The sequence below is a fragment of the Puma concolor genome, chromosome C1, assembly GCF_028749965.1.
Source record: "Puma concolor isolate L17-30 chromosome C1, mPumCon1.1.hap2, whole genome shotgun sequence".
Classification (NCBI taxonomy): domain Eukaryota; kingdom Metazoa; phylum Chordata; class Mammalia; order Carnivora; family Felidae; genus Puma; species Puma concolor.
The window spans coordinates 128,317,459-128,339,605 of record NC_141674.1 but is presented as its reverse complement, the minus strand read 5'-3'; the positions used below and the strand labels follow the sequence as shown (position 1 = coordinate 128,339,605).

General features: G+C 37.3%; 1 protein-coding gene across 2 annotated transcripts in view; it reads left to right on the top strand.

The window, feature by feature from the left end:
* The first annotated feature begins 10,775 nt into the window (after positions 1 to 10,775).
* The window catches only part of DARS1 (aspartyl-tRNA synthetase 1), a 63,866-nt gene continuing 52,494 nt past the window's right edge, over positions 10,776 to 22,147 (top strand). The window contains exons 1-4 of one of the 2 annotated variants that reach the window (XM_086718477.1): positions 10,847 to 10,971; positions 11,191 to 11,404; positions 13,163 to 13,220; positions 16,224 to 16,316. In XM_086718477.1, the coding sequence (XP_086574603.1) occupies positions 11,393 to 11,404; positions 13,163 to 13,220; positions 16,224 to 16,316 (163 nt within the window). In that variant the 5' untranslated portion in view covers positions 10,847 to 10,971; positions 11,191 to 11,392. Of the gene's footprint in view, positions 10,972 to 11,190; positions 11,405 to 13,162; positions 13,221 to 16,223; positions 16,317 to 22,147 lie in introns of both variants that reach the window. The other variant, XM_025912671.2, reaches the window with a different exon arrangement.

The window sequence follows — 22,147 nt, the reverse complement described above, 5'->3', positions numbered from 1 at the left end:
ACAAAGTTGGGAGAACAGTAGATGAATTCAACAAGAACTTCAACAAAGATATACAAAATATAAAAAAGAACCAATCAGATCTAAAAACTACAACAACTGAAATGAAAAATACATTAGAGGGAATCAACAGCAGATGAGAATATGGAGAAGAAGTGATCAGCAATCTTGAAGATGAGGTAGTGAAAATCACTCATGCTGAACAGAAAAAAAGAATTTTAAAAATGAGGGTCAGTTAAGGGAACTCTGGGGAAAATATCAAGCATACTAACATTCATATTATAGGGGTCCCATAAAGAGAAGAGAGAGAAAGAGAAAGAAAACTTACTTGAAGAAATAAAAGCTGAAAACTTGCTTAAACTGAGGAAGAAAACAACAAGATCCAGGAAGCACGCAAATTCCCAGACAAGATGAACTCAAAGAGGCCACATCAAGGCACATAATAACTAAAATGTTAAAAATTAGAGGGGCACCTGGGTGGCTCAGTTGGTTAAGTATCCAACTCTTGATTTAGGCTCAGATCATCCCATGGTTCATGAGCTCGAGCCCCAGGGGAGGCTCCCCGCTGACAGTGCAGAGACTTCTCTGCCCCATGTGTGCTCTCTCTCCCAAAATAAATAAATTGTTTTAAATTAAAGATAAAGACAGAATTTTAAAAGCAGCAAGAGAGAAGCAACTAGTTACATACAGGAAAAAATCCATAAAGCTATCAGCTAATTTTTCAGCAGAAACTTTGCAGGCCAGAAGGGAGTGGCATGATATATTCTAAATGCTGAAAGGAAAAAAACCAACAACCAAGAATACTCTACCTGACAAAGTTATTATTCAGAATTGAAGGAGAGACAAAGAATTTCCAAAAGAGTTCATCACCACTAGACTGGCCTTACAAGAAATGTTAAAGGGACTTATTTAGGTGGAAAAGAAAAAAATCATAAACTAGAAGTAAAAAAATTATGAAAGAAAAATTTCATTGGTAAATTTACAAACATATAGTAAAGATAATAGAGCAATCATTCATACAGCTATTATGAAGTTTAAAAGACAAAAGTAGTAAAAACCAACTACATCTAAAATAATTAGCTAAAGGATACACAAAATGAAATGATGTAAAATATGACATCAAAAACATAAACATGGAAGGAGGGAGTAAAATTGTAGTGCTTTTAGAATGTGTTTGAACTTGGGGCACCTGGGTGGCTCAGTCAGTTAAGTGTCCGACTTCAGCCAGGTCACGATCTCGCGGTCCGTGAGTTCGAGCCCCGCGTCAGGCTCTGGGCTGATGGCTCAGAGCCTGGAGCCTGTTTCCGATTCTGTGTCTCCCTCTCTCTCTGCCCCTCCCCCGTTCATGCTCTGTCTCTGTCTCAAAAATAAATAAACGTTAAAAAAAAATTTAAAAAAGAATGTGTTTGAACTTAAGCAACAATCAACTTAAAATAGACTCCAATATATGTAGGGTGATATATGTGAACCACATGGTAACCACAAATTAAAAATCTATAACAGATACACAAAAAATAAAGAAAAAGTACTCCAAGCACAACACTAAAGAAATTCATTAAATGGCCAGGGAAGAGAGCAAGAGAAGAAGAAAGGAACAGAGAAGAACTACAAAAACAACTAGACATTTGACAAAATGGCTTTACGTATACACCTAACAATAACTTTAATTGGACTAAAAGGGACTAAATAGTCCAATCAAAAGACAAGGGTGACTAAATAAATAAAGAACAAGACCCATCTATATGCTGCCTATAAGAGACCTACTTTAGACCTCAAGTCACAGACCAAAAGTGAAGAAATGGAAATAGATATTCCATATAAACATTAGTGAAGAAAAAACTGGGATAGCAATACTTAAATCACATAAAATATACCTTAAACTTTTTTTTTTTTTTTTAAGAGAGAGAGAGCACACATGTGAGTGAGAGAGAAGAGCAGAGGGAGGGAGAGAAAGAAAGAGAGAATCTTAAGCAGGCTCTATGCATAGTGTGGAGCCTGATGCTGGGCTCGATCCCATGACCCTGGGATCATGACCTGAGCCAAAATCAATAGGCAGTCAACCAACTGAGCCACCCAGGCATCCCCAGACAAAATAGACTTTAAAACAAGACTATAACAAGAAACAAGTGTATCACATAATAAAGGGATCAATCCAACATTTGTGAATATTTATGCACCCAACAAAAGGCATCTAAATATAAAGTAATATTGACAGGGGCGCCTGGGTGGCGCAGTCGGTTAAGCGTCCGACTTCAGCCAGGTCACGATCTCGCGGTCCATGAGTTCGAGCCCCGCGTCAGGCTCTGGGCTGATGGCTCAGAGCCTGGAGCCTGTTTCCGATTCTGTGTCTCCCTCTCTCTCTGCCCCTCCCCCGTTCATGCTCTGTCTCTCTCTATCCCAAAAATAAATAAACGTTGAAAAAAAAAAATTAAAAAAAAAAAAAAAGTAATATTGACAGACTTAAAGGAAGAAATTGACAGCAATACAGTAATAGTAGGAGACTTTTGTTTTTCTTTTCTATTCTAATGTATTTTTTATTCAAATTTTTATTTAAATTCTAGTTAGTTAACATATGGTGTTGTTTTCAGGATTAAGAGATTAATCACTTACATATAACACCCAGTGCTCGTCACATGTGCCCTCCTTAATACCCAACACCCTATTAGCCCATTCCCCACCCACTTCCCTCCATCAACCCTCAGTTTGTTCTCTATTGTAAAGAGTCTCTTATGTTTTGTTTCCCTATCTCTCTCTTTTTCCCTGTTCCCATATGTTCAGCTGTTTTCTTAAATTCCACATATAAGTGAAATCACATGGTATTTGTCTCTCTGACTTTTTTCACTTAGCATAATGTATTACATTAAAATGCACATAAAATATATGTACATATATGTATATAAAACGTATATTGGTGGGGCGCCTGGGTGGCTCAGTCGGTTGAGCGTCCAACTTCAGCTCAGGTCACGATCTCGCGGTCCGTGAGTTCGAGCCCCGCGTCGGGCTCTGGGCTGATGGCTCAGAGCCTGGAGCTGGCTTCCAATTCTGTGTCTCCCTCTCTCTCTGCCCCTCCCCCATTCATGCTCTGTCTCTCTCTGTCTCAAAAATAAAAAAACGTAAAAAAAAATTTTTTTTTAAATAAAATAAAATGTATTTTGGGGGGCACTTGTGTGGCTCAGTCAGTTAAGCATCCAACTTTGGCTCAGGTCATGATCTCAAGGTTCATGGGTTCAAGCCCCACAGCTCAGAGCCTGGAGCCTGCTTGGGATTCTGTGTCTCCTCTCTGTCCCTCCCCCACTCATGCTCTCTCAAAAATAAATGCTAAAAAAATAATAAAATAAAATAAAATGCATATTGGAATATACAATAGAATATTATATGTATATATATGCATGCCACATCTGCCTTATCCATTCATCAGTCAATGGACATTTGGGCTCTTTCCCTAGTTCCATAGTTTGGCTATTGTTGATAATTCTGCTATAAACATCAGGGTGCACATACCCCTTTGATTCTGTATTTTTTTATCCTTTGGGTAAATACCTCGTAATGTGATGCTGAATTGTAGGGTAGTTTGATTTTTAACTTTTTGAGGAACCTCCATACTATTTTCCAGAGTAGCTGCACCTGTTTGCATTCCCACCAACAGTGCCAGAGGGCTCCCCTTTCTCCGCATCCTTGCCAACAGCTGTTGTTTACTGTTATTAATTTTAGCCATTCTGACAGGTGTGAGGTGGTATCTCATTGTGGTTTTGATTTGTATTTCCTTGATGATGAGTGATGTTGAGCATCTTTTCATGTGTCTGTTAGCTATCTGGATGTTTTCTTTGGAAAAATGTCTATTCATGTCTTCTGCCCATTTCTTAAATGCATTATTTGCTTTTGGGTGTTGAGTTTGATAAGTTCTTCATTAATTTTGGATACTATCCCTTTATCTGATATGGCATTTGCAAATATCTTCTCTGATTCCATTGGTTGCCTTTTAGTTTTGTTGATTGTTTCCTTCCCTATGCAGAAGCTTTTTACCTTGATGAAGTCCCAATAGTTCATTTTTGCTTTTGTTTCCCTTGCCCCCAAGACATGTCTAGTAAGAAGTTGCTATGGCCAAGGTCAAAGAGGTTGCTGTTCTCCTCTATGATTCTGATGGTTTTCTGTCTCACACTGAGGTCTTTCATACATTTTGAATTTATTTTTGTGTATAATAGTAGGAAGCTTTAATACCCCACTTATATTAATGGATACATCATCCAAACAGAAAATCGACATGGAAATATTGGCTTTAAAGGACACATTAGACCAGATGGACTTAACAGATATATATGGAACATTTCATCCCAAAGCAGCAAAAGACACATTCTTTTCTTTAAAAAAAAAATTTTTTTTTTTTAGTGTTTATTCATTATTTGAGACAGAGAGAGACAGAGCACGAGGAGGGTAGGGGCAGAAAGAGTGAGACACAGAATCCAAAGCAGGCTCCAGGCTCTGAGCTGTCAGCACAGAGTCCGACATGGGGCTTGAACCCACGGACCATGAGATCATGACCTGACCCAAAGTCAGACACATAACTGACTGAGCCACCCAGGTGCCCCAAGACACATTCTTTTCTTAAACATTTTTTTTAATGTTTATTTATATTTAAGAGGGAGAGAGATTCAGAGAGAGGGAGACACAGAATCTGAAGCAGGCTCCAGGCTCTGAGCTGTCAGCACAGAGCCCCACGCAGGGCTCAAAGTTATGGACCGCAAGATCATGACCTGAACTAAAGTCAGACACTTAACTGACTGAGCCACACAGGTGCCCCCACATTCTTTTCAAATGCACATGTAACAATCTCCAGGATAGGTCACATGTTAGGCCACTAAATAAGTCTCAGTCAATTTAAGAAGACTGAAATCATATCAAACATCCTTTCCAACCATGGAAAGGTATGAAAGGTATTAAATTAGATAGAAATAAGTTACAAGAAAAAAGCTAGAAAAAAAAAAAACCCACAAACATGGAGAATAAACACCATACTACTAAACCACCATGGGTCAATAAAGAAATTAAAGAGAAAATTAAAAAATACTTTGAGACAAATGAAAATAGAAACAACAGAGTCCAAAATCTCTGGGATACAGCAAAAGCAATTCGAAGAAGGAAGTTTATATCAATTCAGGCCCACCTCAAGAACCAAGAAAAATCTCAAATAAACAATCTAACCTTACAACTAAAGGCACTAGAAAGGTAAGAATAAGCCAAGCCCAAAGTTAGTAAAAGAAAGGAAATAATAAAGATGAGAGTGCAAACAAATAAAACAAACAAAACAATAGAAAAGATGAATGAAACTAAGAGCTGTTCTTTGAAAAGATAAACAAAATTGATAAACCTTTAGCCAGACTCTCAAGAAATAAAAGGGAGAATTCAAAGAAATCAAAGAAATCAGATGAAAAATAAGTTACAACACCACAGAAATACAATTATAAGAGACTACTAGAAAATTATGCCAACAAATTGGACAACTGAAAAGAAATAAATTCCTAGAAACACACATTCTTCCAAGATTGAATTATAAAGAAATAAATCTGAACAGACTGATTACTAGTAATGAAATTGAATCAATACAAAAACTCCCAACAAAGAGAAGTCCAGAACTAGATGGCTTAACAAGTGAATTCTACCAAATATTTTAAAAGTTAATACCTATTCTCAAACTATTCCAAAAAACAGAAGAGGAAAGAATACTTCCAAATTCATTCTATGAGGTCAGCATTACTTGACACCAAAACCAAACATAGACACCACAAAACAAGAAAATTACAGGCCAAATCCCTGATGAACATAGATGCAAAAATCTTCAACAAATGTTGGCAAACCTAATTCAATAATACAATATAGTCTTTAATTAAAAGACTATGGGGCGCCTGGGTGGCGCAGTCGGTTAAGCGTCCGACTTCAACCAGGTCACGATCTCACGGTCTGTGAGTTCGAGCCCCGCGTCGGGCTCTGGGCTGATGGCTCAGAGCCTGGAGCCTGTTTCCGATTCTGTGTCTCCCTCTCTCTCTGCCCCTCGCCTGTTCATGCTCTGTCTCTCTCTGTCCCAAAAATAAATAAACGTTGAAAAAAAAAATTTTTTAAAAAATAAAAAAAATAAAAAAGACTATATACTATAATCAAGTAGGATTTTCTCTAAGGACACAAGGATGGTTCAACATCCACCAATCAATGTGATACACCACATCAAAAAAAATTAAGGATAAAAATCATATGATCATCTCAGTAGTTACAGAAAAAGCATTTGACAAAAATTGAACATCTATTCATGATAAAACTTTTAATAAATTGAGCATAGAGGGAATATACCTCAACATAATAAAGGTCATTTATGACAAACTCACAGCTAACATCATACTCAATGGTAAAAAACTAAACACTTTCTTCCAAGATCGGAAACAAGATTGGGCACCTGAGTGGCTCAGTCAGTTAAGTGCCGATTCTTGATTTCGACTCAGGTCATGATCTCATGGTTTGTGAGATAGAGCCCTGTGGCGGGCTCTGTGCTGACAGTGTGGATCCTGCTTGGGATTCTCTCACTCCCTCTCTCTCTCTGCCCCTCTCCCACTCACACACACACACACTCTCTCTCTCTCTCTCTCTCTCTCTCTCTCTCTCTCTCAAAATAAACATTAAAAAAAAAAAAAAAGAAACAAGAAAAGGATGCCCACGGTCACCACTTTTATTCAATCACACAACAAAAAGCAATCAGCCACAGCAAAGAAGGCATCCAATTTGGTAAGAAAGAAGTAAAACTTTCATTCTGCAGATGCCATACTATATATAGAAAACCCTAAAGATTCCACCAAAGAACAATTAGAACTGATAAATGGACTCAGTAAAGTTGCAGGATACAAAATTAACATATAGAAACATATTGTGCTTCTATACAGCAATAACAAACTAGCAGAAAGAGAAATTAAGAAAAAATCCCATTTATAATTATATCAAAAAAATAAAATACCTAGGAATAAATTTAACCAAGTAGGTGAAAGACCTGTACTTTGAAAACTATAAAACAAATTGGAGATAACACAAATAAATGGAAAGCTGCTCACAGACTGGAATAAGTGCTATTGTTAAAATATCCATACTATCCAAAGCAACCTACAGATTCAGTGCAATCCCTATCAATATACCAATAGTACTTTTCACAGAACTAAAATGAATAATCCTAAAATTTGTATAGTACCACAAAATCTTCAGCCAAATAGCTGAAGCAATCTGAGAAAAACAAAGCTGGAGGTTTCACATTCCTAGATTTCAAACTATAATACAAAGCTATAGTAATCAAAGAGTATGGCACTGGCACAAAAACAGACACATATATCAATGGAACAGAACAGAGATCCCAGAAATAAACCCACACTTATATGGTCAATTAATCTACAACAAAGGAGGTAACAATATTCAATGGGGAAAAGACAATCTCTTTAATAAATGGTGCTGGGAAAACTGGAAAGCTACAGGAAAAAGAATGGAACTAGACTGCTGTCTTACACCATAGGCAAAAATAAACTCAAAATGGATCAAAGACCTATATGTGGGACCTGAAACCACAGAAATCCTAAAAAAAAAAAAACCATAGGCAGGGTGCCTGGGTGGCTCAATTGGTTAAGTGTCCAACTCTTGATTTCAGTTCAGGTCATGATCTCACAGTTCATGAGTTTGAGCCCCACATCAGGATCTGCACTGACAGCATAGAGCCTGCCTGGGATTCTGTCTCCCTTTATCTCTGTCCCTCCCCCACCTCAAAAAAAAAAACATTTTTTTAAAAAGAAAGAAAACATAGGCAGTAATCTCTTTGACATCAGCCTTAACATTTTCTAGATATTTCTCCTCAGACAAGGGAAACAAAAGCAAAAATAAACTATTGGGACTACACCAAAATAAAAAGCTTTAAAACAGCAAAGGAAAGCATCAACAAAATAAAAAGGCAGCCTACTGAATAGGAGAAGATATTTGCAAATGACATATTTGATAATGGGTTAATGTCCAAAATAAAAAATTTATATAACCCAACACCCCCCAAAAATCTGATTAAAACGGCAGAGGACCTGAACAGACATTTTCCCAAAGACATACAAGTGACCAACAGACATACGAAAAGATATTCAACATCACTAATCATCAGGGAAATGCAAATCAAAACTACAGAGAGGCACCATCTTAACACCTGTCATAATGGCTAGTATTGAAAAGACAAGAAATAACAAGTGTTATCAAGGACGTAGAAAAAAGGGAACCCCCATGCACTGGAAAAGAAGGGAATGTAAGTTGGTGCAAGCACTATGGAAGACAGTATGGAGGTTCCTCAAAAAATAAAAAATAGAACTACTCTATGATCCAGTAAATCCACTTTTAGATATTGACACAAAGAAAATGAAAACCCTAATTTAAAAATATATATGTACCTCTATGTTCATTGCAGCATTATTTACCACAGCCAAGACATGGAAGCAACCTAAGTATCCATTGATAGATGAGTGGATAAAGATGTGGTATACATGTGATAGAATATTACTCAGCCATAAAAAAGAATAAAATTTTGCCATCTAGGACATACATGGACCTAGAAGGCATTATACTAAGTGAAATAAGTAAAGATAGAGGAAGACAAATACAAAATATGATTTTACTTACATATAAAATCTAAAAAAAGCAAGCATCAAAACAACGGAGTCATAAATACAGAAAACAAAGTAGTGGTTGCCAGAGGGAAGGGGATGAGGGAATGAGTGAAATAGGTAAAGAGGATTAAAAGATACAAATTTCAGTTATAAACTAAGTCATGGGTATATAAAGTACAGCATAACAAATATAATCAATAATATTGTGGGGCACCTGGGAGGCTCAAGTGGTTGAGCGTGGGACTCTTGATTTTCCTTCAGGTAATGATCTCACAGTTCATGGGAAAGAGCCCTGCATCAGGCTCTACGCTGCAGAGTCTGCTTAGAATTCTCTCTCTCCCTCTGTCTCTCTGCCCACACTCTTGTGGTCTCTCTCTCTCTCTCAAAATAAATAAATAAACGTAAATATATATATATATATATAGAGAGAGAGAGAGAGAGTAATAAAATTATATGGTGATAGATGGTTAAGCACAGTTAATGTGGTGGAGCATTTCAAAATGTATATAGATTGAATCACTATATTGTACACTTCAAATTAATATAATATTGTTTCATCTATACCTCAAATTTAAAAAAATTAAGAATTAAGTAAGTATATGTAAAACACTGACAACAGTGCTTGGCACACAGTAAGCACCATATAAAGATTTGTTATAATCACTTTTACAGTACTTTCATTTCTTCACTGTCACTCACTCATTCTGACCCCATCACTTTACCATAAACAATGTTTACTAAGAATATCAATGGCCTCTGTGTTGCTAAATCCAACATATGTTTTAGTCATCATCTTACTTGAGGTCTATGCAGCAGTTGATAATCAATGTTAACACTCTCTTCTTATCACATTCTCTTTCCTAGTCCAAGACTTCAATTACCACCTACCCACCAGGGTCTTACCCACCTTTATCTGTAGCCTAAACCTCTCTTCTATGCTCCAGGCCCCACAGGCCAGTGGTTACCTGGACATCTCCCCTCGGATGTCTCAAAAGCATCTCATATGCACTGTCTCCAAACTTGAGCCATGATCTTTCTCTCCCTACCCACTTGTCTTTGAATATTCCATTTTTTCAAGCCCCTCTTCACCTGGCTGACCCCTACACTTACTTTAGATTTTAGTTAAGCATCACTTCCTCAGGGAACCCTGAGATGAATGCCCTCAAAGAAACTTCCATAGCACCTCTCTACTTCACACCTACAATTAGAAGGTAAGCTTCACAAGGGCAGGGATCATGTCTGTCTTCTCACTACTCTAGTCCAGGACCTGAATGAGGTAGCCTCCAGGGCATTTTCATTTGCATTGGGGTCTACTGCATTCTTTAACGAGTATTAACTGTGCCCTTGGTGCCAGGCTAAGGCACTACTAAAATAGTTAAAATTTGACAGAGTGCAAAGCTGTCTAGCAGGGGAGACAATATTTAATCTATCCCCCCAAATTACTCTGAATTGCGATAAAAGGCTCATTGATCACTTTTTTTTTTTTTTTTTTTTTTAAGCCTAAAGTGATTTGTCCCTTGAACAACCAACACTATGCACATCCTGTAATAACGCTATGGGTCCGGGTAACCAATGCAATTGTGTGGGATTTCTACCATTGTGCTTACACTTTACTTATCACTTGGGTACTGGTACCCAATCCTACCTTAGCAAGCCAACTGTTTTTAACCCAGCACTCCTGTGTCCCCAGTACATAGGAGTTTGCGAAGAGGTCTCCCGTAACCCCAGGCGGCCACAAAGCCTCTGAGGAGTGTGAAGGCGGGACAGTCCGGGGGAGGAAAAGCCGAAGCCTGTGCTTGGGTGGGTTTTTTAGTGAATAGTCTGCAGCTAAAGCCGGGAGGGGTAAATAAGGCTGAAAAAGAGAACCTAGCACAAGCTGCAGTTTGGACAAGAGTGAACAAAGACCGAGCGCCGCAGCACACCACCCGGAGCCCCGGCGCTCGTAGCTGAACAGAGCCAGTCCCGCGAGACTACAACGAATTCCCAGGGACTCCCTCAAACTCCAGGTAAACACCCGTAGGGGTGGGGCAAGAGGAGGGCGGCGGCACGGGTCGCTCGCCTTACAGCGCTAAGGAATCTCAGTTCTCGCGATCTTTCCGGAGCCGACCCACCACGGGGAGTCCGAGTGCGTTGCTGTGGCTTGAGTGTCGCGAGGGCGGAGACTGTATGGGAGGGAGAAGCCCTTTTGGCCTGCCCTACGGAAGCCTGCGAGGGAGGGTGGTGACCGCTGCCCCGTCCAATTGTCCCGATGCCCAGCGCCAGCGCAAGCCGCAGGAGTCAGGAGAAGCCGCGGGAGATCATGGACGCGGCGGAAGTGGGTGTTCTCCTTCCCCGGGACTGGGACGACAGACCCCTGGGCCACATCGCGCTGAGGGAGGGAGTAGGGTGAGCGGGGCCCTGCTTCCAGCTCCCTGTTCGCACTTTGCTTGCGGGCCGCAGGCCTGGTGTCCGGGCGCCCAGAGCGCTCTCTGGGCTTCCAGGGCCCTTGCGCGAGCATCGTGGCTAGACCTACTTCGGATCTCATTTTTCACAGGGGCGCTTGGAGGCCTATTGTAACAGAAGCGTGTCCCAGGGTGGGGTGGACGTGGAGCAACAACTGTCCCGGAAGTAGGAGCGGCTGGGGTCACACGTGCCTGGGTTAGGCACGTCCTTCACGTAATCTGCCCCTACACCTCGTCTTGTAAAATTGTAATGTCCACTTGTAGTCGATTTCTCTTCTCAGCTCTCATGTTCTAATGTTTTTACAGGTAATGACAGTACTTAGTAAAGCGATCTGTCGATGTGTTTAATGACCATTTACCGTGTGACAGCTTTAAAGAACGCTTGCCATTTTTATTTATTTTCTCCCTTCTAGTGACCCAGTGAGGTAGGTAGGGAAGTTTGCAGAGCAAGCGTTTGAGATGAAGTGATTCAAAATCTTGTGGGTAGTTCCTAATACCTAGTGGTCCTTCAATGCTTTTCAAAAATGAAATTTTGAAGACTTCCTACAACTTATGTCCATTGTAGGATAACTGGGCCTTAATCCCTACCCAGCTCTTAATTTTTCTCTTGAGTAATTATGAATTTGTGATAAGCTACGTAAGGAATAGTTCATCTTAACAACATTAGATGGAATAAAAGTTGCCTAAATATGAACAGTACTGATAAATGACCCTTTACTCACACCATGTAATCTACAAATGCTGGCCTCATGCTATCTTGTGTGACTGTATTTCTCTCTTAGGGCTGGGTTATCTTTGTCTTTAGGTGTATTTTTTCTTTATTTAAAAAAAAAAAAAACTTGTTCAGTATGCACCTTAACATGTCTGGTTTATTTTGGTATAAACACAAACTGCAATATCCATCAGATCTACAGGAGAGGATTCCACCAAGTAGCTATAGACTGACAGAAACTAATTGTTTCATATATGTTTTAAATAACCTTGTAAAACCTAGGGAAATTATTTTTGCTTATTTTTGATCTGATTAATTATATAAACTGTGCTCCCTTGCAGATTGCATAGGTCTAGCTATAAGGTAGGCATTGTGGTGCTATTATGTCATTTTATAGCTAGAAGGATCTTAAGGTACCATTTTAGAAGTAAAGGGAGATTAAAATAAAAGACCACTTGTCTATTCTGTAAGTATAGTTTGTTGTTAACAGTCTGTACCCTATATCGCCTGTTTCCTGTTGCTAACTTTAAAATGTAACTAGAAATTAGATATTGGCCATTTCCAACTGCTTACAACCCTGTGTACTGAGGGTAGTTTTTAAATTTTTTTTTTAAACGTTTATTTATTTTTGAGATAGAGAGAGACAGAGCATGAACAGGGGAGGGGCAGAGAGAGAGGGAGACACAGAATCCGAAACAGGCTCCAGGCTCTGAGCGGTCAGCACAGAGCCCGATGTGGGGCTCGAACTCACGGACTGTGAGATCATGACCTGAGCCGAAGTCGGACGCTTAACCAACTGAGCCACCCAGGCGCCCCTGAGGGTAGTTTGTAGAAACAGGAAGCTGGTGAATTTTTTTGCTATTTTACAAAGTTGTAGTAGCTTATGTCCAACATTTCCCATTTTTAAAAACTGAGGACATCTGGTGCTCAGAAAGGTTACTCCAAAATGTTGGTTCTCTTTGAACATCTCTTCCTGTAATAGGAAGTTAATAAAACTGTACTTCATCCTACTCCCTTCACAGAGGAAATTTATATCCCTGCTTTGAAGTCATTTAATCTTTTTGAAGAAGGTAGTTAAGATGTGTTATACATGTATGTAAATTTTATCTGAGAAAGCTGTTGCGTATGGTATATCCATCCAGGAGTGGTGATCTTCAAAAATTAACCAGAAACTTTCTATATATAGGTAAATGATAGATTTCCACACTTTAAAACTACTGACTCTGTAATTAATAAAATGGTTCTGAAAGTTAAAATGAATTCATTTTTATATTCTCTTATTTGTATTTATGTGTATACTATGCTATTAACGTTTAAATAAAAAGTCATAATACAAAAACATTTCTTTGTAGGATTATGCTAAAGAAAGATATGGAGTATCTTCAATGATACAGTCACAAGAAAAACCAGGTTAGTAGCTATATGATAATAAAGCCTTTTTTTTTTTTCTTTCTAATTCCAGGAAAGCACTTCATAAAGTTTTAAGTAAGTTTGGCATAATAACTCTGAAGGCATAACTCTGAAAAGGTTAAGTGAATAAATAACCCAACCAGACACCATAACCCTGCAGAAACATTGTCAATTTGAGGCTACGAATCTAGGAAGGAAAGAAAATATGTTAAAGGAGTATACTTTAAATGGTAAATTATGTTAAAACAATAAGGTAAAAGATTTAACTGAGATTAAGTTCTGGCTTACGAGATAAAACAAGAATGGGTAATATTAACTGCCTTCATTAAATACAACTTTTTTACATGTTTCATGAAACCACCTCCTTTTCCCCCTTGCATTATTATATTTCTTTGAAATTGACTTGTCACATTCTGTTTCTCTCAGACCTGTAGGTTTTCTATTTATAAGCATTTGCCTTCCTTTGTTTGCATTTTTGTATATTTGTATGCATGTAATTTCAGCAGATTTATCTTACTCTTAACTATTTAACAATCTCTTTTCTTTTGGTAGGCACCCTCAAATTATTTTTTAAGTACTTCTGATTTAGAAGCCTGCCTTTAAATTTAATTTTTGGAAATCATAAATCTCCAGATCAGTTTTAATGTTATTTTGGATTTGATTAATTGTACCATCATAAAAATCACTTTACTTCCCAACTTTGTTGACAAAGTATGCATTAAAAGACCTAAATAGTTTGCTAAAAATAAATCATTTCCGAAAGAAAAAAAAAAAAAGAAACAATAGAATAAAAGAATTTAGTATAAAATGAGATGTAAGCAATATAGTATAGGAGATGACATTCTCTTGCCCGGACAAGCAGGAGAGGTGATTTGAGACTTTTTTTCAGCTCCGGTATCTTCCTAAACTGGACTTCCTTGAGCTGTAACAATGAATCTCACTGGTGTTTCAATCACTTACATGAGCCCCAGTCACCTGTTGCCATACTTACTGTTCCCATTTGGCTGGCAAATTCGGACTGCTTTCTTCCACTTAAAATTTCTTCTCACAGGAGGGAAAAATAAACTATATGTCACCTGGTTACATTACTATAACAGGAGAATACTGCCTTTGGTTTTATCTCTGCTAAAATCCTAATACCTAGTTCAACACCAAGTTTCCTTCTGATCTGTTTCCATTTCTCCAAATTCCTTCATTCTAATGCTAGTGACTTAGAAGTGTGGAAGAGGCAGTAGATTTTCAAACTGAAACCCTCCTGCCCCTGATCATTGTCTCAACCAGTCTTACTGGTGAGAGTGTGGCATGTCCTTCAAGGATGTGTGGATATGTTGAAGGTTGGGAAGCCCTATGCTACTTAGTTGGAATGCCACACGAAACAAGGGATGTTGCTCTTTGTTTTCAAAAGTACTATTAGAATTACCCTAATCATGCTGTTTATTTAGAACTTTACTCTTTTAGATTTATGTTACTGTGTTTCATTTGGTTTTGAGTTTTGACTGCCTAGTTAATAAGTCATTTTGTTTTATCAATCTTGGCATTTTCAGAATTGTCTTTTAAAATTTTATGCTGCTTTGTCTTTTCTCTTTCACACTTTATTTTGCCTGAGTTTACACAGCAGTTTTGGAAGTTGGCTTAATTCATAAGGTCTGTCAGCAATGTTTTGCAGAAATTTTCTTGTGCTACCTCATGGCTTAAAAATACGTCATTCTTTCTCGTTTCTGGCAATGAGAAACATGGTATACTCCTGTCAATTGAATTATCTCTAAGCTGCATCTTTGCTTCAAGAGACAAGTTATAAATACATTTAGCAAAGTAGGTAAAATAGATTTATAATTTGATTTCAATATAATATCCTCCCAAAGGTATTTTTAGTAATGTAGTAACTAGGTTTTGCTGCATGTGATATTGACAAATTTGGTTACACTTAGGCAATAAAACTCTTGGGAATAGAGATCTTATATTACTCTGTTGTTATGATGTCATGTCTATTACTGTGTTTTTAATTAATACTTAAATTTTTCTTTAATATTCAAATTACTGCATATTTAGAATAAAACGATTTCTGGATCATGATTGCCTTATATCACTATCTTGACATAATAGTTGTTTTGTCACATTTTTCCTGTTTGGGAGACTCTGGATGGGTGTAGTGTTTTGTTATTAGCATTGGAGGACTCACAGCCTAAAAGGGAATTTATTGGCTCACATAACTATAGGAAACAAAGTAGGAGATAGCATACAGCATGATTGGATCTAGAGGCTCAAGCAGCATCTGCAGGGCTTTCTGTCTACACTTTTTTGGCTCTGCTTCCTTTAGGTTACTGGCCGTATTCTCTTGTCCATACATCTCAGGTACTGGGAAAGGTGGTGGCTGCAGCCCAGGCCTACACTATCTCAGCTCAGCAACCTCGGGAAAGAGAGCTTCATTCCCATGTTGTCTATAGTAAGTCCCACAGAAGGACTTTATTTATTTTGAGTTACATGCCCTCCCTGGATCATTCTCCGTGTCCTGGTACTATGACTATCCAGGCCTGGCAGAAAGTCCTCCCCTGTGCATAGTTGACTTGTATACCATGGCAGGCAAAGGAAAATAACATGTCCACCTAGGCAAAGGCAGGTAAAGACGAGCTGTATTTTTTTAACCATTGAAGTATTCAAGAGATTTGTGTTTTGAAACTATCTCTTTAACTCCAGTGTAGACTGAGTTAGGGGATCAGGGGAATACCAGTTTAAGGCTGTTGCTATAGTTTAGACAGAAGAAATGGTACTTTGGTTTGAGATGGTGGCAATGAAGATGAATGAGAATTGGATAGATTTTAGAGATGTACTTAGTACAGTTCATAAAACTTGAAGCAAATTGCATATGGACAGTGATAAGAAGATGCTATCAGAGATTGGAAATTATTTAAGATAATACCAAGTACTTATGCTAGCTGCCAAACCAAAATAATTATGACTTTGTTAAATTCTGAATTACAAAATTGTTTCACTTATCTGCTGCAGATCGAGTTTTGGTTCGGGTTAGCGACTTGACAGTACACAGAGCTGATGAAGTTATTTGGGTGCGTGCAAGGGTTCATACAAGCAGAGCTAAAGGTAAGATTGATTTAATGATTATGGTCCTTTTGGTAAGGATTCTAAGTTTTTTGTTTTGCAAATTCCTCACAGACCAAAGTAAATCTTTCAAAACATCTATTTTCCTTCTTAAATCACTGTGAAATATTAGTCCATGGTTAATTAGTTTTAGGTTCTTATAAGACATCCTTAAAAAAAATTTGACCTGGGGCACCTGGGTGGCTCAGTCGGTTAAGCATCCGACTTCGGCTCAGGTCATGATCTCGCAGTCCGTGAGTTCGAGCCCCGCGTCAGGCTCTGTGCCGACAGCTCAGAGCCTGGAGCCTGTTTCGGATTCTGTGTCTCCCTCTCTCTCTGACCCTCCCCCGTTCATGCTGTCTCTCCCTGTCTCAAAAATAAATAAACGTTAAAAAAAAAAAATTTTTTTTTTAATTTTTTGACCTTAAAAATTCAGATTAAATCTAAGACTTTAAGGTACTTTTCTAGCATCTCTCAAAAGTTTGCTTTTTTTTTTTTTAATTTTTATTTATTTTTGAGAAAGAGAGAGAGAGAGAGAGTGTGAGCAGGCAGGGAGCAGAGAGACAGGGAGACACAGAATCCAAAGCAGGCTCTGGGCTCTGAGCTGTCAGCACAGAGCCTAATGCAGGGCTCAGGCTCATGAACCCCAAGATCATGACCTGAGCTGAAGTCGGATGCTTAACCTACTGAGCCACCCAGGCACCCTAAAAGTTTAGTTTTAAGTGAAGAGTGTGGTTGAGAAGCTTTTCATTTGTTAATATTCTTATATTTTAATATTTAGATGGCAAGATAGGTGATAGAGAAATAAGGCTAAGATCAGGTTATCCAATACAGTGGCCACTGGCTACATGTAACCAAATTAAAATTTAATAGTTCAAGTCACTAGCTGTATTATGAGTGCTGAATAGCCACAATGGCTAGCGGCTCCCAAAATACAGCACAAATACAGAATATTTTTATCATTGTAGGAAGTTCTATTGGATGGTACTAAGAATTTAGCAATAATAACAAAGAAAGATTAAGGTAGTTTAGACAGGCCTGTTCCTTATAGAAAATTGTCCTAGCCTAGTGTTCAGAATTGTATAAAAGTATTAATGAGACTTAACATTAGTTTATAATTTTATACTTTTCATACACTTTTTCACATTTGATCATCCCTACAAATTTTTGAAGTAGGCAGAACAGGCTTTGGTATTCTACCTTATAAATGAGAACACTGAGGCTTCAAATGAGAAAGCTACTCACCCAAGTTCTCATAGTAATTGGTAGAATATGAACAGAATGTGGTAGTTTTCTAAGACACTTAGTCTCCCTGGCGGAGCTGATTACTTCTATAATATTTAATACATGCTGTGTTACGTCATTTCTTACAGTGCTTTTCAGTGTTTATTATAGAATTAATGTGGGCCCATTATTTTTAAAATTCTGACATTTTAGATTTATATCTCACTCTCAGTATCACTACTACTAAAAGTTTGTTCTTCCAGTATACTTCCCCCAAACAGCTGTATACCATTAGACTTTGAGAGGAATATTGGTGGAGTTTTAATTTTTTTTTAAATGTTGATTTGCCTTTCTGAAAGTTCTGGCCATTTATTCTACCAAAAGATAATCACATTGTTTTGTATTCCTTCATTTAGTTGTCTTTTTCACATTAGACTGGGAGCCTTTGTTCTGTCCAACTGGCCACTGTGTCTCTTAAACATAGTTATTCAGCAAATTAAAAGAATGCATACTACATGTAGGTCTGAACCAAGAATACTTCCCTTCGCACCCATCCCCCAAATGGAACAATATGTGTATCAATAAGGATAAATGTAATGAATTGAAACACAGCAGATATTTTTAAATCCATAAATTTATAATAACGCTAAGGCAAGCAAACAAAACCTAGTTGGTCACTGGTGAAACAAACTCATTATTTTGAAAACTGATTAAAGTATCGTTTCTGTATGAATTCTATATCCCTGGCTAACCAAATGGTAGATAGAGGAAAGATGCTGGAGAAGTATTGCAGTGAATAAAATGAAAAAAAAAGCGTGTTAGAGCTTCATCATTTTGTCCCTAGTAGATTATCCAGGCATTCATCACCAGTGATTGCTAATGATACAATAGAGAGACAATCAGAAATATTTTATGTCTCTTCATGAAAGAACCCAACACCACCCAATGCTACTGTCTTGCCCAAAAAATTGTACCTGAATCTCAATGTAGCCTTTAGAGCTAACTACCAATTTATAGGAAAAACATAGGACAAATGACTATGTTAAGTGACAATGAGGATGCAGTCAGCAAAATCTAGATTATAGGAAACTACTAGGCAAAAATGATGTGATCTCTTCAACAGATAAATAGAAAAGGGAGGGAGAAACATACGATTTTTTTTTTAAGTTTATTTATTTTTGACAGAGACAGGGTGCGAGCATGAGCTGGGGGAGGGACAGAGAGAGAAGGAGACACAGAATCCTAAGCAGGCTCCAGGCTCCATGCTGTCAGCACAGAGCCCGACACAGGGCTCGAACCCACAAACCGTGAGATCATGACCTGGGCCGAAGTCGTATGCCCAACCAAGTGAGCCACCCAGGCGCCCCAAGGAGAAACATAGGATTAAAACAGACTTAAGAATTTTATCTCTCGGAGCACCTGAGTGGCTCAGTTGAGTAGGCATCCGACTTTGGCTCAGGTCATGATCTCACAGTTCGTGGGATCTCTGTTGATAGCTCAGAGCCTAGACCCTGCTTTGGATTCTGTGTCTCCCTCTCTCTCTCTACTCTCCCCGCTCATGCTCTGTCTCTTTCCGTCTCTAAAAAATAAATAAATGTTTAAAAAAAATTTTTTTTATCTCTCAACCAGTCACTTATTTGGATCCAAAGGTGAATGAATGAATGAGTAAATGAAAATGGAGGATACTTGAGACTTGGAAATTTGAACATTGGCTGGATGTTTGACGTTAAATAACTTTTTTTAGTTGGAATAATAGTACTATGGTAATATTATTTTTAAAAAGATCTTATCTCTTAGGAATAATGTACTTAAGAACTTTGTACAGATGAAATAACAGCAAAATAGTTTGCTTCACAGTATACTGTACAAGAGTCAAGGGATATGTGGATTGGAATAAAGCTAAAACAAGAATGGCCCTGAGTTGTTAATTATTGAAGTACATGGAGATTGTAGGTAGACATTGGTATCATTTACAAATTATGATCTTTTGTCCTTCTCTTTCAAATGTTTATCTCATTTCTTCTTTCTCTTTGTAATGATTAGTAGATTCTCCGGTACTACGGGGATTTCCTCAATGAAGAATTTTTCAGACAGCAGAGATTTAACTCCTGATGAGTTATTTCATGCCTTTGGGTGTTCTACATAAAATGTCATTAGAAAACAATGCCAAAGTTTAAAGACTAGATTAAAAGAAATTTTCTTCTAGTCCAATTTTCTGTTACCAGGAATACATATTAAATTTTATTAGGCCTTTTTTGATCTTTTTTCCCCTCAAAATATAATTGTGTTGAGTGTATTTATGTAGAGGTTCATATAATATTCTCTCTGCTTTTGTATTTGTTTGAAATTTTCCATATAATAAAAAATTAAAATGCAGCTGATCCTCTTTATTCATGGATTGTGTATTTGCAAATTCTGCTTGCTAAAATGTATTTGTAACCCCCAAAATCAATACCTGCAGCACTTTCACTGTCATTCACAGACATGTCAGACATACTCATGTGCAGAGAGGCAAAAAACTTGAGTCACCCAACGCACATGTTCCCAGCTGAGGTCAAACAGTGAAGCTCTGCCTTCTTGTATCAGCTCTCTTCACAATCTATTTAAGGCCATGTTCTTCACAGTTTTGTGCTTTTTGTTGGTGATATGGCTATTTACAGTGGCCACCAAGCATAGTGCTAAAGTGTTTTCCAGTGTTCCTAAGTGCAAGAAGGCTTGTGCCTTACTGAGAAAATATAAGTGTTAGAGAAGCTTCAGTCAAGCATGAGTTATAGTGCTGTTGGCCGTTGAGTTCAATATTAATGAATCAACAGTGTATATTAAGTAGTGTGTCTTTAAACAGAAACACACACAAGGTTATGTATTGATGGACTGATGAAAATATTGTGACCAGAGTCTCATGGGAACCTAACCTTATATTTCCCCTAGGAGCAGTGGTGGTTCAATATTTGCAAATTCATTGTTCCTGGTGACTTTATAGAACATAACTGCCACAATTAACAAGAATCAGTTCTTTGTAATTGTAATGATTTACAGTAGTGGATTTCTTAATGTTGAACCATTTTTGGATTCTTGGAATAAATGGAATTTGGCAAAGGTGTGGGTAGTATTCTTTCAGTATAGTACTAGGTTAATTTTCGTGGGTTTTTTTTCCTTGGAATTTTACATTAATCTAGTTTTCATAATTTGTTATTAAAAAACCCTATTATTTTGTTTTTAAGTATATGTATATATATATGGGTGTGTGTGTGTGTCTGTGTTTAAATTAGAAATTACCTAAATAATACATACATATTTTCACATGAATTTTTCAGAGAATACAGCAATAATATTCCCTTTTGTCTTCTCTATATGCTATCCTCTGCCCCAGCCTTTTCTATTAATTCTTATTGTTCATTGTCTTTCTAAAAATCTTTTTTAATGCACATATGTACACATACATATATACAGGTTTTTATTTGTTTTTTTATGTGTGACTTTTAACTTGTCTTATTTTACACAGAAGACATATTTTACATGTTATTTTGCAACATTTTTGTTTTCAGTTAACAGTGTTTCTTGAAGATCTTCCCTTGATACTAGTTACAGATCTACATAAGGCAGTATTTATCCATTGTAGGTATCTAGAAGTGAAATTGCTGGGTTGAAGGGTATATTTATGCATACTTAAATTTTCTTATACCAGATTACACCCAAAAAAGCTGTGCTCAGTTATACTCCCCACGAGTGTGTGACAGTACCACTTTCTCTATATTGTTGCCAGTAGTGATTGTCAGTTTTTCATTTCTGCCAAAGTAGATTATCTAAAGAAACAAAATCTTATGTTTTGAATTTGCAAAACCCTGATTGCCTCTACTCCCTTCTTCCTTTTATAGGAAAAATTGTCAGTAAATATGATTTTTACTTGGAAGCATTCAAGTGCTGTAACTCCAGGAGTAGTAACACATTAAAACTGGACTTGGAGAAACAACGCACGCTGGCAGTTTCAAGTAGAGCAAAGCTCTGTAAAACCACAAATAAGGAAATGGAAGTGTCAAAATCATAGTGTCAGAAGTATGACAACTAGAATCCTGTTATGCAAAAAAACAACAAAACAAAAACGGTTAAAAACAAATTTCCTTAAATTTAAGGATAGTGTTTCATACATTTTAAAAAGTTAGATCAGATTTCTTATAGTAGGTTTATGTATCACATCCCTAAAATCAAGTGGTTTCTATAGGAGCAAGGAGAAATTTTTAACTCTTAATGATATGATAAAAATTTGTTTCTTTTGATTGTGAAAGCTTATGAGCTTAAGCCTGCATCTTGAAAGAGTAACTGAAGTATCTGTGGCTCCTTTCAAATTTTAAATATACTACATTTAAGTCATTTAGCACAAAATAATTCTCTTTCAATACTTTTCTTCCTAAAAACTTGCTTATACTTCCAAAATAGCTAGTTTATTTTGGTAATTATGTAGTTTAGAACCTCAGCTTCTCTTCATACAAGAATATTTCAGAGGAAATAGCAAATGGAAAGTACTTTAAAACATTTAGGTCTTTGCTGTTTTATTCAGTAACAGATCAACATAAATGATGAAGGAAAATAATTACTGTTGGGTATTAGTTCAT